Genomic DNA, 14,166 nt, shown 5'->3' on the forward strand with positions numbered 1-14,166 from the left:
CAAAACTCCCATCCAAAAAACCCCACAAAAAACTCCCATCCATTAGCTTGTCTTCATCTGTGTCTGATGACGAATCACTATCTTCATCAATGAGCGTAAAAACAAGCTCGAAAAAGCAGGAAGTGCAAGTAAAATATATAAAATCACCGCTGTATGAGACGCACCCAGTTTATGGACCCCAAAGTTTTTGGGGAAAAGTGTCTTATACATGGGGAAATATAGTACATAACATATATGGTAGAGACTTATTTTGTATATTTCTACGCTGCTATATATCCTTTGGGACAAAATTTTGTTAATGAACATTTAGTAATTATCATTCTTGTCGAGAACCATTAAAAATTGTTGAAAATTAGAACCTTTATTTTGTCATTTGAATTTGTACTCCACAGTGGTGCAGATCCTAAGCCTTACCATGTGTTACCCTAGCTCCAGGCTAGCTTCTGACTTTTTCTGACTTTTCTGTATCGTCACCTAAAAATACTAATGCAGGAAATGAGATTCAGAATGTCTGATCAGCTTAGGGTATTTTAAAGCAGCATTTAATTTTTTTCTGGTAACAAAAGTATTATTTGTTGGAGAAAATTTGGCAAGTACCGGAAAGCAAAAATAAATCAATTAATAAATTTTGCTTATAATTCTAGTACCACAACTAAGCATTTTACCTGCTATCTTAGAGATTATCATTTACATCTATATACTCATCAACATACTGAACCTTGTTGAGAGATCACACTGTATAGAGGTTTGAAGGACAAGTTTTGGAGTCAGATTGTCTGTGTACTAATCCTGGCTATGCCACTGCTTTCTGTGACCCTGGGCAAGTTATTTAATTTTGGTTTCTTTATTGTCCTCACCTGTAAAATGGAGATGGTAATCATAGTACCTATTGTACTTCACACGATTGTTGCAAAAGCTGAATAAGTTAGATCATTCAGATCAATGCTTAGGGCGGTGCCTGGCATATTAGAAGTCACATGATATCATTTACTGCTGTTGCTCATCATCGTCATCATTGGTATGAGTAGAAGTAGCACTAATCTAGAAGCATTTAATGTGTTAGGTTGAATTCATCAATCTCTTCATTCTTTTGGGAAAAGGATGTTTCATAAAGTTCATTAATCTTATGAATGGGGTAAATTTAAGTTGCTACCTTTTTATATTCACAGGGGTCAGGAGAGTGCTGGTATTGTCACCAGTGATGGGAATTCAGTACCAACATACAGAACACACAAGGTATATCTGAATGTAAAAAAAGTTGATATAAAGATAACAATAGCCAGATGTTAATTAGTATATAAAGTTGATATAAAGATAACAATAGCCAGATGTTAATTAGTATATGGGTTTGGGAGAAGGAAATTTGAATAAGTACTTTGCATATAGAAACTACTCTTTGAAAAAAAAAAAAAAGAAACTACTCTTTGTATGAACAATTTCTATTTGTCAAATTAGGATGCATTTCTTTCCCAGTGATAGTTTGCTGGTCTGACACAAACAAGTCATGTATTTAAATACGTTAAAGCACCCTGGCCGAGTAGCTCAGTTGGTTAAGAGAGCTGTCCTGATAGGCCAAACTTGCAGGTTCCATCCCCAGTCAGGGCACATACAAGAGTCAACCAATGAATACATAAAAATAAGTGGAACAACAAAACAGCGTTTCTCTCACTCTCTCTCTCTCTCTCTCTCTCTTGCTCTCTCTAAAATCAATAAAAATACATGCATACATACATACATAATTTAACATGCGTTGAATTTTTAAAATGCAAATAAGTTAATGTTTGACACGCATTTTTGCTTAATACATCTGTCTCCAGTGTTTTAATGAAAAGTAGCTTGTAAAACAAGCACTGAATGGTTTTTTTTACAATGGTTAGTTTATTATGTGAATTTCACCTCTAATTTTTTTTTTAATGCTTTGCAGTTCTTACAATTTGGTTATTCTATTTTTTCTTTTAAGATTAGAATTCTAAAAATAGAAATAGGCAGGATCACAGGGAACAGAAGACAGCTGTCAGAAGGAAGGGGGAACGAGGGGATGGATCAAAGAAGGTGAAGGGATCAGCCAAATGACATATACAGAACACAGAGATACAGATAACAGGACAGCAAGTCCCAGAGGGAAGGGGGGAGGAGGGTGGGAGGAGGAAGGCAAAGGGGGTGAAATGGGAATGGGAAGAGACCGCATGAGGCACAGGCATGGGGGCGGGGGAGAGGGACACTTGAAGTCATGTTAACACAATAAATTACATTTTTTTAAAAAAATTAGAATTCTGAAGCACAGAAATGAAGTGAGCTGCATTGTCTAATTTGGGGAGTGCCTAAGCAGAGGCTTATAAAAGCCTCTATTCACTAGCCCACTAGTCTTTTTTTCTAAGATGAATTTTTACTTTATCTTTGCAAGGGAATGGGTCTTATAAATCATGTCTTTACTGAAGACAATTTGAAGAAATTATATACTTCAAATCTTGGAATTGGACACACGAGGTATGCCACTACAGGAAACTGTGAATTAGAAAACTGTCAGCCCTTTGTTGTTGAAACACTTCACGGGAAAATAGCGGTGGCACATAATGGCGAATTGGTCAATGCTGCTCGATTAAGGAAAAAGGTAAGTTTTTTATTTTATTTTTTGCTTTTTTATGATTGGGATAAATTAATTAAAAGTTATCGAGAACATTGGTAAAGGATATTTGCTAATTGTTGCCACCTCTTACCTGACTGCAAAGAACAACTATCAAAATTACCTGGAGTACTTGTTGTAATAATAGGTTCTAAGATATCACACCCCGAGTCTGGAGTGGGGGTGCTGAGCCTGCATTTAGTATGTTCCTGAGATGGTTCTGATGTACTGCTGTAGAGACTTGGAAAAACGTATTGGTGGTTGCTATTAGAAGCACAGAGAAATTAGGGTTTATGGACTCTTGCTATCACTTTAGCTTTGTCCCTGTGTTAAAAGCATAAGAAGAAACTGACATATAAACTTACAGATGATAAATATAAGAAAAAAGTGATTTGGAATCGGCCTGAGAAAAGGGCAGAGAGATTTCTATTGTTTTATTCATACCTCGGTTTTTTGAGCTTTCTGTGTTAATAGTGCCTGTCCCTTCATCCATCATTTCACACACACACACCTTTTTAAACTACCTGGTATTGTTTTATTTCTGGTAGCTTTTTATTCATCCATTCTTGCCATTAATTAATGCTAAGTTTCTTCAGTCCATTAGATTCCAATAACTTTGATTTGGTGACCTCAGAAATAACCTCCCGTGGTATTTAATAATAAGATGATTACACAAACACACACTCTACTATCTCCTTAGCATTTCCTATGGGATAAATAATTACAGAAATTGAGCGATGGTGAATTGGTGGGTGGGAAGTACCTAGAACCCACGTTTCTGTACCACCTGTCCTATTTATATATTCAGGCTAGCTTAACTTATTTCCCAGAGCTTTGTCATTCCTGCCCTCGTAGGCCCTGGCCTTCTAAATAACAATATGTATGCTTTTCTGTCTCAAGATAAAAAAGTTTTTAATTTAGATAACCATAAAAGTATAGATATGAAATAAAATTAATAAAAAACTCACCATTTAGAGATCATTATTGAAAGTATAATCCAATACCTAGGTCGTTATTGCTAGACATAACTCCTTAATCCAGATGCTGGACTTCATCTCTACACATTCAGTTGCCTGTTGGAAGTGTTCTGTAGTGTCTGTTTAAACTGAGCCTCTGCGTGACAGCGGGGATACCCGTTTCCTGGTCAGTCTTTTGAACCTTAAGATCGTCATCGAGGGTACTCACTGATTTTGATTATATCTTTTACACATCATTGTACAATACAGTTGAATCCTTTCTTCCAGCCCATCGTTCATAATCAGCAAGGCAAGCATGGCTTGAGAATCCCCACTGTAGTGTGCCTGTTGTTAAGGGAATGTGTCTATTTGTCAGGCGTGTCAGGGACAGAGGAAGTGAGAATCACATTCCCAAATCCTCATGCCTTCTCAGCCCTCCTCTCCCCCGTTGCTGCTCTACATTCCTTCAGATTCAACAGTTTTTCTATACACTTCCTACAGCACTTTTTTTTCCTGCTTGAAAACCTTCAGAGACTTCCCATTGCGTCCATTAAAGTGCAGGATTTTCATAACTGATCACACAGTGCGTTATTGGGTGAGGGGTGCAGTGGAGCTTACTCTCTAAAGATGACACTTTTCTGCCTTCTAAATAGCTTCTGCGCCACGGCATTGGCCTGTCAACAAGTTCCGATAGTGAAATGATAACCCAGTTACTGGCATATACCCCTCCTCAGGAACAAGATGATGCCCCAGACTGGGTAGCAAGGTAATTGTAAACTTAAGCTGCTTGCAGCACTGATAATGAGAAATTTGCCTAGCATGTGTTTATAAATGAAATTATTCATTCTATTATTTAATTCTAGGATTAAAAACTTAATGAAAGAAGCACCCACAGCATACTCCCTACTTATAATGCACAGAGATGTTATTTATGCAGTACGAGATCCTTACGGAAATCGTCCTCTCTGCATTGGTCGTCTTATTCCTGTGTCTGATATAAATGATAAAGGTAAGAACTTCATAAGGATTATAATTTCATAATGCTTTTCCAAGTCATTATTCTGTTGGAACACCCTGAAATCCTTAGGTATATGGGAAGCTTATGAGTGAGAAGGGGCTAGATGAAAAAGAAAAAATATGATAGTTATTGTTTAAAGTACATTTCCTTGGCCTGACCTGTGGTTGCGCAGTGGATAAAGCGTCAGCCTGGAACGCTGAGGTTGCTGGTTCAAAACACTGGGCTTACCTGGTCAAGGCACATATGGGAGTTGATGCTTCCTGCTCCTCCCTCCTTCTCTCTCTCTCTCTCTCTCTCTCTCTCTGTCTCCTCTAAAACGAATAAATAAATTTAAAAATTTTTTTAAAGTTAAAAAAATTTTTTTTTTAAAAAAAAGTACATTTCCTAAAGTATTTCTGAGGATGGGCCACTTAAAAAAATTTTTTTTCATTGATTTGAGAGAGAGGGAGGGAGGAAGGAAGGAAGAAAGAGAAAGAGAGAAGCATCAACTCTTTGTTTTACTTAGTTTCATTTAGTTGTGAGCTCACTGGCTGTTTCTCATATGGGCCAAGTGGAGGTCAAACCCACGACCTTGGTACACTAGACGAGACTACCCAATGAGCTACCTGGCCAGGGCTGGGTGAACCACGGTTAATATAAATATATTTAACAGAATTCCTATTTTTCATGTTTGAATCACCTATTCGTATCCTTTGCTCAGCTTTTTCATTTGTGTAGTATGATTTCTATGGTTTTTTTTTTGATTTATCAGATGTCTTGTTTGAGCCATGAAGTCATAATGTTCAAAGGAAATTTGGGATTATTAATTTTTATCTTTGGCTCAAGTCAAATGAAGAGCCATGTGTTCTTAAAGTCATAAAAATGGATAGTCTGTAGGTTTTTTTTTTATCATTTATTTATTTGGTGTTTAATTATCTTGGAATAGGTAGCCTCTTTAAAAATTCCTTGAATCCATTAATTGAACTGCCTTGTGATTTACAGAGAAAAAATCAGTAGAGACGGAAGGATGGGTGGTGTCTTCAGAATCTTGTAGCTTTTTATCTATTGGTGCAAGGTAAGCTTTATCTTACTCAGTATATCACATTTTTCCACATCAGTAAAAATCTTTAACAAAGTTTTACATAAAAATGATGTCTCCTAGAAGACATATTTATAAATGCAGGGGGGTTTTGTACATGGTACTCAGCAGTTACACTGACTTTAACTTTAATGTTTTACTTATTTGTCTGTTTGCTTGTTTATTTAGTATTTTTTTGAAGTAAGAAGCAAGAGCGGGGGGGAGGGGGGCCGGGAAACAGACTCCCGCATGCGCCTGCCCAGAATCCACCCAGCATGCCCACTAGAGGGTGATGTTCTGCCCATCTGGGGCATTGCTCCGTTGTTACTGGAGCCATCCTAGTGCCTGAGATGGAGGCCATGGAGCAGTCCTCAGCACCTGAGCCAACTTTGCTTCAGTGGAGCCTTGGCTGTGGGAGAGAAGAGAGAGACAGAGAGAAAAGAGAGGGGGAAGGGTGGAGAAGCAGATGGGCACTTCTCCTGTATGCCCAGGCTGGGAATTGAACCCCACACAACCACACGCCAGGCGGACGCTCTACCGCTGAACCAACCGGTCAACCACTGAGCCATCCAGCCAGGGCTTAACTTTAATGTTTTAGAAATACCTTCTAATTCTGAAACTGGCATCTGGCTTTCAAAATATCATGATACTTCTTCTAGAAAGGAAGAATTCTCCTTAACAAGGAATAGTTATGATCAAAAAAATGTAAGCTAGGATAAAAATGTTCTCTTTACACTTTATTCTTTTAAAATCAATAAAACTTAGGGCTTTTTCTCTTGAATTCTAAGTTAGTATTTAGGAGTAACAGATTTTTTAGCCTTTATTCTTTCAAAAAATCAATAAAACTTAGGGTATTTTCTCTTTTTTAATTCTAAGTTAGAATTTAGGGGTAACAGGTTTACAGAAGTGACATTTTTTAAAGCCATCTGTAGGCTTTATATTAAATTGAACCATTTTTCCTTTATAAGGGAAGGGTCTCTGTTTATACTTTAAAATAGGTATTATTGTTAGCCTTAAGTATTGCTTTACTTAAGGTTTTCTTTCTTTAACATTGTTTTCTAAGATACTACCGTGAAGTTTTGCCTGGAGAAATTGTGGAAATTTCCAGACATAATGTCCAAACTCTTGATATTATACCAAGGTCTGAAGGAAACCCAATGGCTTTTTGTATCTTTGAATATGTTTATTTTGCAAGACCAGATAGTATATTTGAAGGTAACTAAAATATCTTTTTTAACATAAATCTGTTATTTACCTCATTGTGCAAAGGCATACGTGGTTCTTTGAAGGCACACAGTTGTGCACTATGGATATGGCACTGAGCCTACAGCTCATAAGATTTCTTCCTTTCATCTGACTCCTGGATGTTGTTTTCCTATTAGGAGTAAGGATTATGATTTTTTAGATATGTATTAAGGTCAATTTTTCAAAAATGGCGAATTCCCCATTTTATGTGTTTCCAATTTAGTGTTTTTTGTATGTCTTGCTTTTCTTCTAGTACTCTGTAGAATTCTAACAAGCTGTTTTCTTAGAATATGATATTATGCTATGTTATATTATACTGCGTAAAAATAATCGACTTCCTTTTTCAAACATTCCAGACCAAATGGTTTACACGGTGCGGTACCGGTGTGGCCAGCAGCTGGCGCTGGAAGCCCCTGTGGAGGCAGACTTGGTTAGCACTGTTCCCGAATCCGCTACCCCTGCTGCTCTCGGTTATGCTGCAAAGGTATTTTCTCTTCATTGGCATTCAGAGAATGGTTCGTCTAGGAGTAGAACCGCTCACTGAGTGTTAATCCTGTGTATAAAGAGAGACTCATTAATACTTCAAGTAAAAAGTAAATGTTGGTTCCTTTACAAGAGTTGCTTATTTTTCAACTTTTTTATTCCATGGCACTATTTTAGTGGAGCCCACAAATAGGTTCACCTGAACACCGGGGGAGTGATCTTCATTTTAAAAAAGATAACATCATGTAGACATCAGTAGTATTTACTTATTATTGAAACCTACTTTTTAAGTGTCCTACGAGCCAGTGGTGTATTTGTCCCTTTTTGAGCATAGGTATAATAAAACCATTTATGTTTATTTTATATAATGGTCTTAGTACTATGCTTACTTTCACTTTTCATAATGAGGTAGACTATAAAACTACTATATAGTGGTCCTGGGATATAATACTCAACATTCACTGTGTTGGAAAGTTGAGTTTGTTAACTTTTAAAAGAAATAATGTACACATATTTGAGAGAAGTATTATCTTGAAAGATGGATGAATCAACACCTATACTGCAAAAAGTACTATATTTCCTTAGCCTACTGGTTTTAATTTCTTTCTGATAATTTTTAAATATGATAGTTTTTCTGATAGATTTATTCTTGGTCACATCTTCACATGCTTAGTGTTCTCTTCCAAGATAGACAAATAATAACATTTAAGAAAGAAGCATTACAAATTCTAGCAAAATTAATTAGTTTTCCCACCAAATACATTATTACAGTGATTTTTCTTTTTGCCTCTCCCCCTACAGTTTAAATAAGGAAGGAAAATTGTAATCTCATAATGCAGAGTTCAGAATAACAACCACATTTAAAATTTTTATATACATATGGGGAATGACCTAGAGGCAATAGAAACCTAAAGTTCTCTGTATATTGTTGCTCACTAGCCTTTTCTTTATTCTCTCTCAGTGTGGGCTTCCATATGTGGAGGTGCTATGTAAAAATCGGTATGTAGGAAGAACCTTCATTCAGCCAAACATGAGGTTAAGACAACTTGGTGTTGCAAAAAAATTTGGAGTATTGTCGGACAACTTTAAAGGCAAAAGAATTGTTCTTATAGATGATTCGATTGTGAGAGGCAATACCATCTCACCCATAATCAAATTGCTCAAAGAATCTGGTGCAAAAGAGGTAAGTAATATTAAAACAAATCTTAAGACACCAATAATTAACAATATGATACTGGCATAAAAATTGCAGTTCATAACAGTGAATGAAAATGCATAGTTCAATATAAGTTGATATTTTTCAAATTAAGTGTGTTTAAATCCTTGACCTGTAATGCTGAGGTTGTGGGTTCAAAACCCTGGGCTTGCTGGGTCAAGGCACATATAACAGCAATCAGTGAACAACTAAAGTGAAGCAACTATGAGTTGATATTTCTCACTTCCTGCTCCTCTGTCAATAAAATCAATAAATAAAATATTTAAAAAAAATACCTGTAGCAATGTGGAAAACATATAATAACCACTCTTTAACTTTTTTATTCCATGGCACCATTTTAATGGAGTCCACAATGGGTGCACCTGAACACTGGGGGAGTGATCTTCATTTTAAAAAAGATAACATCATGTAGACATCAGTAGTATTTACTTATTATTGAAACCTACTTCTTTAAGTATTCTACGAGCCAGTGGTGTTCCTTTTGGAGCATAGGTATAATAAAATCATTTATGTTTATTTTATATAATGGTCTTAGTACTATGCTTACTTTCACTTTTCATAATGAGGTAAACTATAAAACTACTATATAGTGGTCCTGGGATATAATACTCAACATTCACTGTGTTGGAAAGTTGAGTTTGTTAACTAAATTACTAAATTAATTTAGTAATTAATTTTAGTTTGTTACTAAATTAGTCCTTAATAGATTAAAAAGCTTAATATAAAAGCTTAAAAGTTTAAGAATTTAATTTAAAAAGTAATAAAAGCCACAAGCAAGATAGAATAGTTTAAAATTTTTTAAACTACTTTTTTGTTGTTGTGTTTTGTTTTTGTTTTTTTATTTTTCTGAAGTTGGAAACGGGGATGCAGTCAGACTCCCGCATGCACCCGACCAGGATCCACCCGGCATGCCCACCAGGGGTGATGCTCTGTCCATCTGGGGCATTGCTCTGTTGCTCAATCTAGCGCCTGAGGCAGAGGCCACAGAGCCATCCCCAGCGCCCGGGGCCAACTTTGCTCCAATGGAGTCTTGGCTATAGGAGAGGAAGAGAGAGACAGAGAGGAAGGAGAGGGAGAGGGGTGGAGAAGCAGATGGGCGCCTCTCCTGTGTGCCCTGGCCGGGAATCGAAACCGGGACTCCTGCACGCCAGGCTGACGCTCTACCACTGAGCCAACCAGCCAGGGCCTAAACTACTTTTTAAAAAAATTAATTTTAATTACTTTTTTTTAATGTGGAACCAATCCTAGTGTAGTAAATTTGACACACTAGGTTATATTATTAAATCTGAAGCTTCTTATAACTCTAAATATTTCAGTAATTCAAATTACAGAAATGAGGTATCATTTACAATTAATATTTGCACAGATTTAAAAATAAAATCTATTGTAGGAAAAAGTGGTATGGAAAGTAGTATTACAGTATGTTTAGAAAACTTCAAAGATAATTACGATTTTTTATTCTTTATAACTGTGATGATGACAAACTTGAGAGTCTATGAAAGTTATGTAATAAAAACAGATATAAGGTAAATTCAACATCTGTTATAGCAGTAAAAAAAATAGACTAACAAAAGAACTAGAAATGGCATATCTCTGCCAGTAGGAAATAGTTTAGTAAATTGATTAAATTGGTATGATGAAATATGATGCAACCATTAAAACCTGTAATGAAGACTGCATAGCATGGGAAAATCTTTGCTATTACCAGAAAGGTAAAAATTTAATGCGGACACTATGACAGCCATGTAAATGTGCCAGACAAAAGGCAGAAAATAATAATAGACATAGTAATAGAAAAAAAATAGCTCTTTGTAGTAGGAAGGTTTTTGTTATATCCTGATAGTTGGTTATTTTTCTTTTTAAAAAGGTATAATAAGGCCCTGGCCAGGATTCAGTGGTAGAGCACTGGCCAGTTTGTGGATGTCCTAGGTTCGAATCCCAGAGCACACAGGAGAAGCAACCATCTGCTTTTCCATCTCTCTCCTTCCATATTCTATCCCTCTTTTTATTTCCTTCCTGCAGACATGTCTCGATTGATTCAAGTGAGTTGGCCCCACATGAGGATGGCTCAGTAGAGCTTCCATTTCAGGCACTAAAAATAGCTCATTTGCTGAGCGATGGCCCTAGGTGGACAGCACAGCACTCAGTAGGGGGCTTTCCAGGTGGATCTCAGTTGGGGCGCTTGTGGGAGTCTCCCCTCTTCTCACTTAAAAATAGAATAAGAGGGCCTGACCTGTGGTGGCGCAGTGGATAAAGCGTCGACCTGGAAATGCCGAGGTCGCCGGTTCGAAGCCCTGGGCTTGCCTGGTCAAGGCACATATGGGAGTTGATGCTTCCAGCTCCTCCCCCCGTCTCTCTCTCCTCTCTCTCTCTCTCTCTCTCTCTCTCTCTCCCCTCTCTCTCTCCTCTCTAAAATGAATAAATAAATAAAAAAATTTAAAAAAAAATTACTAAAAAAAAAAAAAAATAGAATAAGAGGTAGGCAAAAAAGACATTTAAGTGTTACAAGAGAAAATGAAGTTGGCCCTAGGAAAATAAAATCATTAAATGAGGAGAAATAGTAGAACAGAAAAAAGGAAATGTCCTTGTTAATAGGTGACAGAAGGAATCAATGAGCAGCTCTATAAAAGGAATCCTCCTTTACAAGTGACTGACATTTTGAAATTCTTATCCAGGACACTTTAGAATTTAGAACAGGGCTGTTCAATTAGGATTCTTTGGTAATGAGTGAATTCTAAAAGTTCTAACTGAACATTGGAGTTCTGTATGTATACCACATGATTTTCCTGGATTCTTTGTCTGTTCAATGAAAGAAATTTTGTTGTTTGCTTTATTTCCCATATGTTATTAAATATTTCTTTAAAACGATTTTATGTTGCACTTGTCAGTGACAGAATTGATGTGTAATTATTCTTACAATGAATGTCAAAATAATTAATGTGTGAAATGATTTCTTACCAAGGTACACATTCGAGTAGCTTCTCCACCAATTAGATATCCATGCTTCATGGGAATAAACATACCAACCAAAGAAGAGCTTATTGCCAATAAACCAGAATTTGAGCATCTTGCTGAATATCTAGGTAGGTGTTAAAGTTTCTATAAACTTTCTATTTATTTATTTATTAACAGAAAATCCAGTACTTATCAATCTTTACACTTTTAATTTAAAAACTGCTCAGTGTTTGTTGAAAGTAGATTTGTGTCCATTGAGCATTGTTGAACACTATTCTGAATAGTGAGGGTGCCGGCTGTGCCTACACAGCAGAGGAAGCGCGATGTTGGAGCGCTCCGCCAAGGTGAGATCAGAGGAAAGTAGTGAGGATGCCGGCTGTGCCTACACAGCAGAGGAAGCGCGATGTTGGAGCGCTCCGTCAAGGTGAGGTCAGAGGAAAGTAGTGAGGGTGCCGGCTGTGCCTACACAGCAGAGGAAGCGCGATGTTGGAGCGCTCCGTCAAGGTGAGGTCAGAGGAAAGTAGTGAGGGTGCCGGCTGTGCCTACACAGCATAGGAAGCGCGGTGTTGGAGCGCTCCATCAAGGTGAGATCAGAGGAAAGGGATGAAAGGCTTTCCAGGTCGAAGAAACTGCGTGCATATCACTGAAAACCTCCTAAAGGTCGGGTCACAAGAAAAACAAAAATTATTTCACCACAGATTCTAGGAGAAAAATTTAGATGTGAATACAAATAAAGTGAAGAGCTCATGTAGGTTTATCTTTAATAATGAGGTCAGGAGACTTGGAGATCTAGGTTATCCTGGAGAAGACATTTATTTGCCTTTTAAATTCAGTTGAGGTACAAGCTATTTAGATAGTGCACAGATGTTCAGCCAGTGTGCCTTGGTACCTACCTCTACACTTGTTTATAGCAGGTGTTTCTTTTGACTGATCATGCATATGTCTTACCAGTTAAATATTTTGAACATCACCCAATTGACAGCTTATTGTGAGTATTCACCCTGCTAGAAACATATCTATATTGTCATAATAACTCTGATCTATATTATCACAAAAACACTATAGTTAGGTGGTGTTTACCTTACCTTAAAGAAGAAAAAACAGACTTAGAAAAAGTAAGTTACCTTGAATATAAATTTGAACCCAGATTATCTTAACTTCAAAAATCTGTTTTCTTAATCATGAAAATTACTCCTGAATCCTTGTGAGTACATACTAGATTTGAAGCCTCCACTACTGTTTTAAATTGTTATACCCTTAAATTCTGATTTAAAATTTAAAAAAATAATAAGGCTCAAGTTTTATTGATTTTTTTTTTCACCTCCTCCTACACACACACACACAATTTTTAAAGAGAGGCTAAAGGAGAAATTTTATGCTTTCTTAAGTTTTTCTGTTTGTAACTTCTCTGGACATAGTTCCTCCTTTCCAAAAGAATTCTCACATCCTTTCTCTCGTTCCCTCTTTCCCCCTGTAGGAGCAAACAGTGTTGTATATCTGTCAGTAGAAGGACTGGTTTCATCTGTACAAGAAGGGATGACATTTAAAAAACAGAAAGTGAAAAAGCAAGATATTCTGATTCAAGAAAATGGGAATGGTCTGGAATGCTTTGAAAAGGACGGTCACTGTACAGCTTGTCTCACTGGAAGATACCCTGTGGAATTGGATTGGTAGCTAGTAGGAGTAGTGTGCTGTTTCAAGGTATAAAGCTGGGGAAGAAGTTACAGTGGTTACACCATACCCATTTAGTGTTTACTCAGTTGGTACAGTGTGAGTGCCACATGGTTATGTTTACCTTTGTAAGTTTTGATTTTTTTTTCTGAAAAAAGGTACCAAAGTACTATGCTTTCTTTAATAAACCTAGATATATATTTATCTAGGAATTGGATGATCCTTTCAGTTTTATTTAGTAGTTTAGTACTTTGAGGCTATCAATTAAGAGATTATAGGGGATTGCCAGATACTATACCTTACCACAAATTCTTATAGAATTTTGTGGAATGTTTTTTGAGAATTAATGAAATTCAGTTATGGAATATTTTCATAATTGAAACTTGCTAGTTGCATATAATACATACAACAGTGTTGGTATTCTGTTTTACACAAGCATCAGCCAGCCATTTGCACCCGCTCAGAGAAGGCAGGTGGTGAGTGGCATTTGCCAGGTCCATGCTTTAAAGAGTCTGCAAGCAGTTAGACTGAAACGGTGCGATACAAACAGGACAGAATTTCATGCACATTTTGAATCCATTATACCCCAGAGGTGTCAAGTCTCTAGAGTACTGATTGTAGTTAGGATCTTGGCTTCCCTGTTTAACTTTAGACAAATCTTTTTTGGGGGGGTTTTAAATGCTTTATTTTTGTACCTCACTTTTCCCCACCTCTGCAGTGGGGTACTTACATCTCTAAATTAAATAATGAATGGGAATGTGATGTGTCATACTGTTGGTGGTTAGAGCCATCATCTTACACCTCTGTTTTAAGATAGTGCATGATTATTACCTGTTGAAATGTTGGCTATTAGTCTGCAATTGAGATTTCATTATGATGAAGGGAGATATAACAGTTTAGCAGTGCTTTGCCACCTGCCTTTGAGACACCCTAAGAATGATG

At 36.8% G+C, this 14,166-nt stretch overlaps 1 protein-coding gene across 2 annotated transcripts in view; it reads left to right on the forward strand.

Moving 5' to 3' along the window:
• Positions 1–13,875, forward strand: part of PPAT (phosphoribosyl pyrophosphate amidotransferase) — a 38,562-nt gene extending 24,687 nt beyond the window's left edge. For both annotated transcript variants that reach the window (XM_066233384.1, XM_066233383.1), the window contains 10 exons: positions 1,170–1,236; positions 2,405–2,611; positions 4,233–4,345; positions 4,443–4,588; positions 5,579–5,651; positions 6,718–6,869; positions 7,256–7,383; positions 8,344–8,565; positions 11,561–11,681; positions 13,031–13,875. In XM_066233384.1, the coding sequence (XP_066089481.1) occupies positions 1,170–1,236; positions 2,405–2,611; positions 4,233–4,345; positions 4,443–4,588; positions 5,579–5,651; positions 6,718–6,869; positions 7,256–7,383; positions 8,344–8,565; positions 11,561–11,681; positions 13,031–13,227 (1,426 nt within the window). In that variant the 3' untranslated portion in view covers positions 13,228–13,875. The remainder of the gene's footprint in view (positions 1–1,169; positions 1,237–2,404; positions 2,612–4,232; positions 4,346–4,442; positions 4,589–5,578; positions 5,652–6,717; positions 6,870–7,255; positions 7,384–8,343; positions 8,566–11,560; positions 11,682–13,030) is intronic.
• The last annotated feature ends 291 nt before the right edge of the window (positions 13,876–14,166 follow it).

This window comes from Saccopteryx bilineata, chromosome 5, assembly GCF_036850765.1.
Source record: "Saccopteryx bilineata isolate mSacBil1 chromosome 5, mSacBil1_pri_phased_curated, whole genome shotgun sequence".
NCBI classification, from domain to species: domain Eukaryota; kingdom Metazoa; phylum Chordata; class Mammalia; order Chiroptera; family Emballonuridae; genus Saccopteryx; species Saccopteryx bilineata.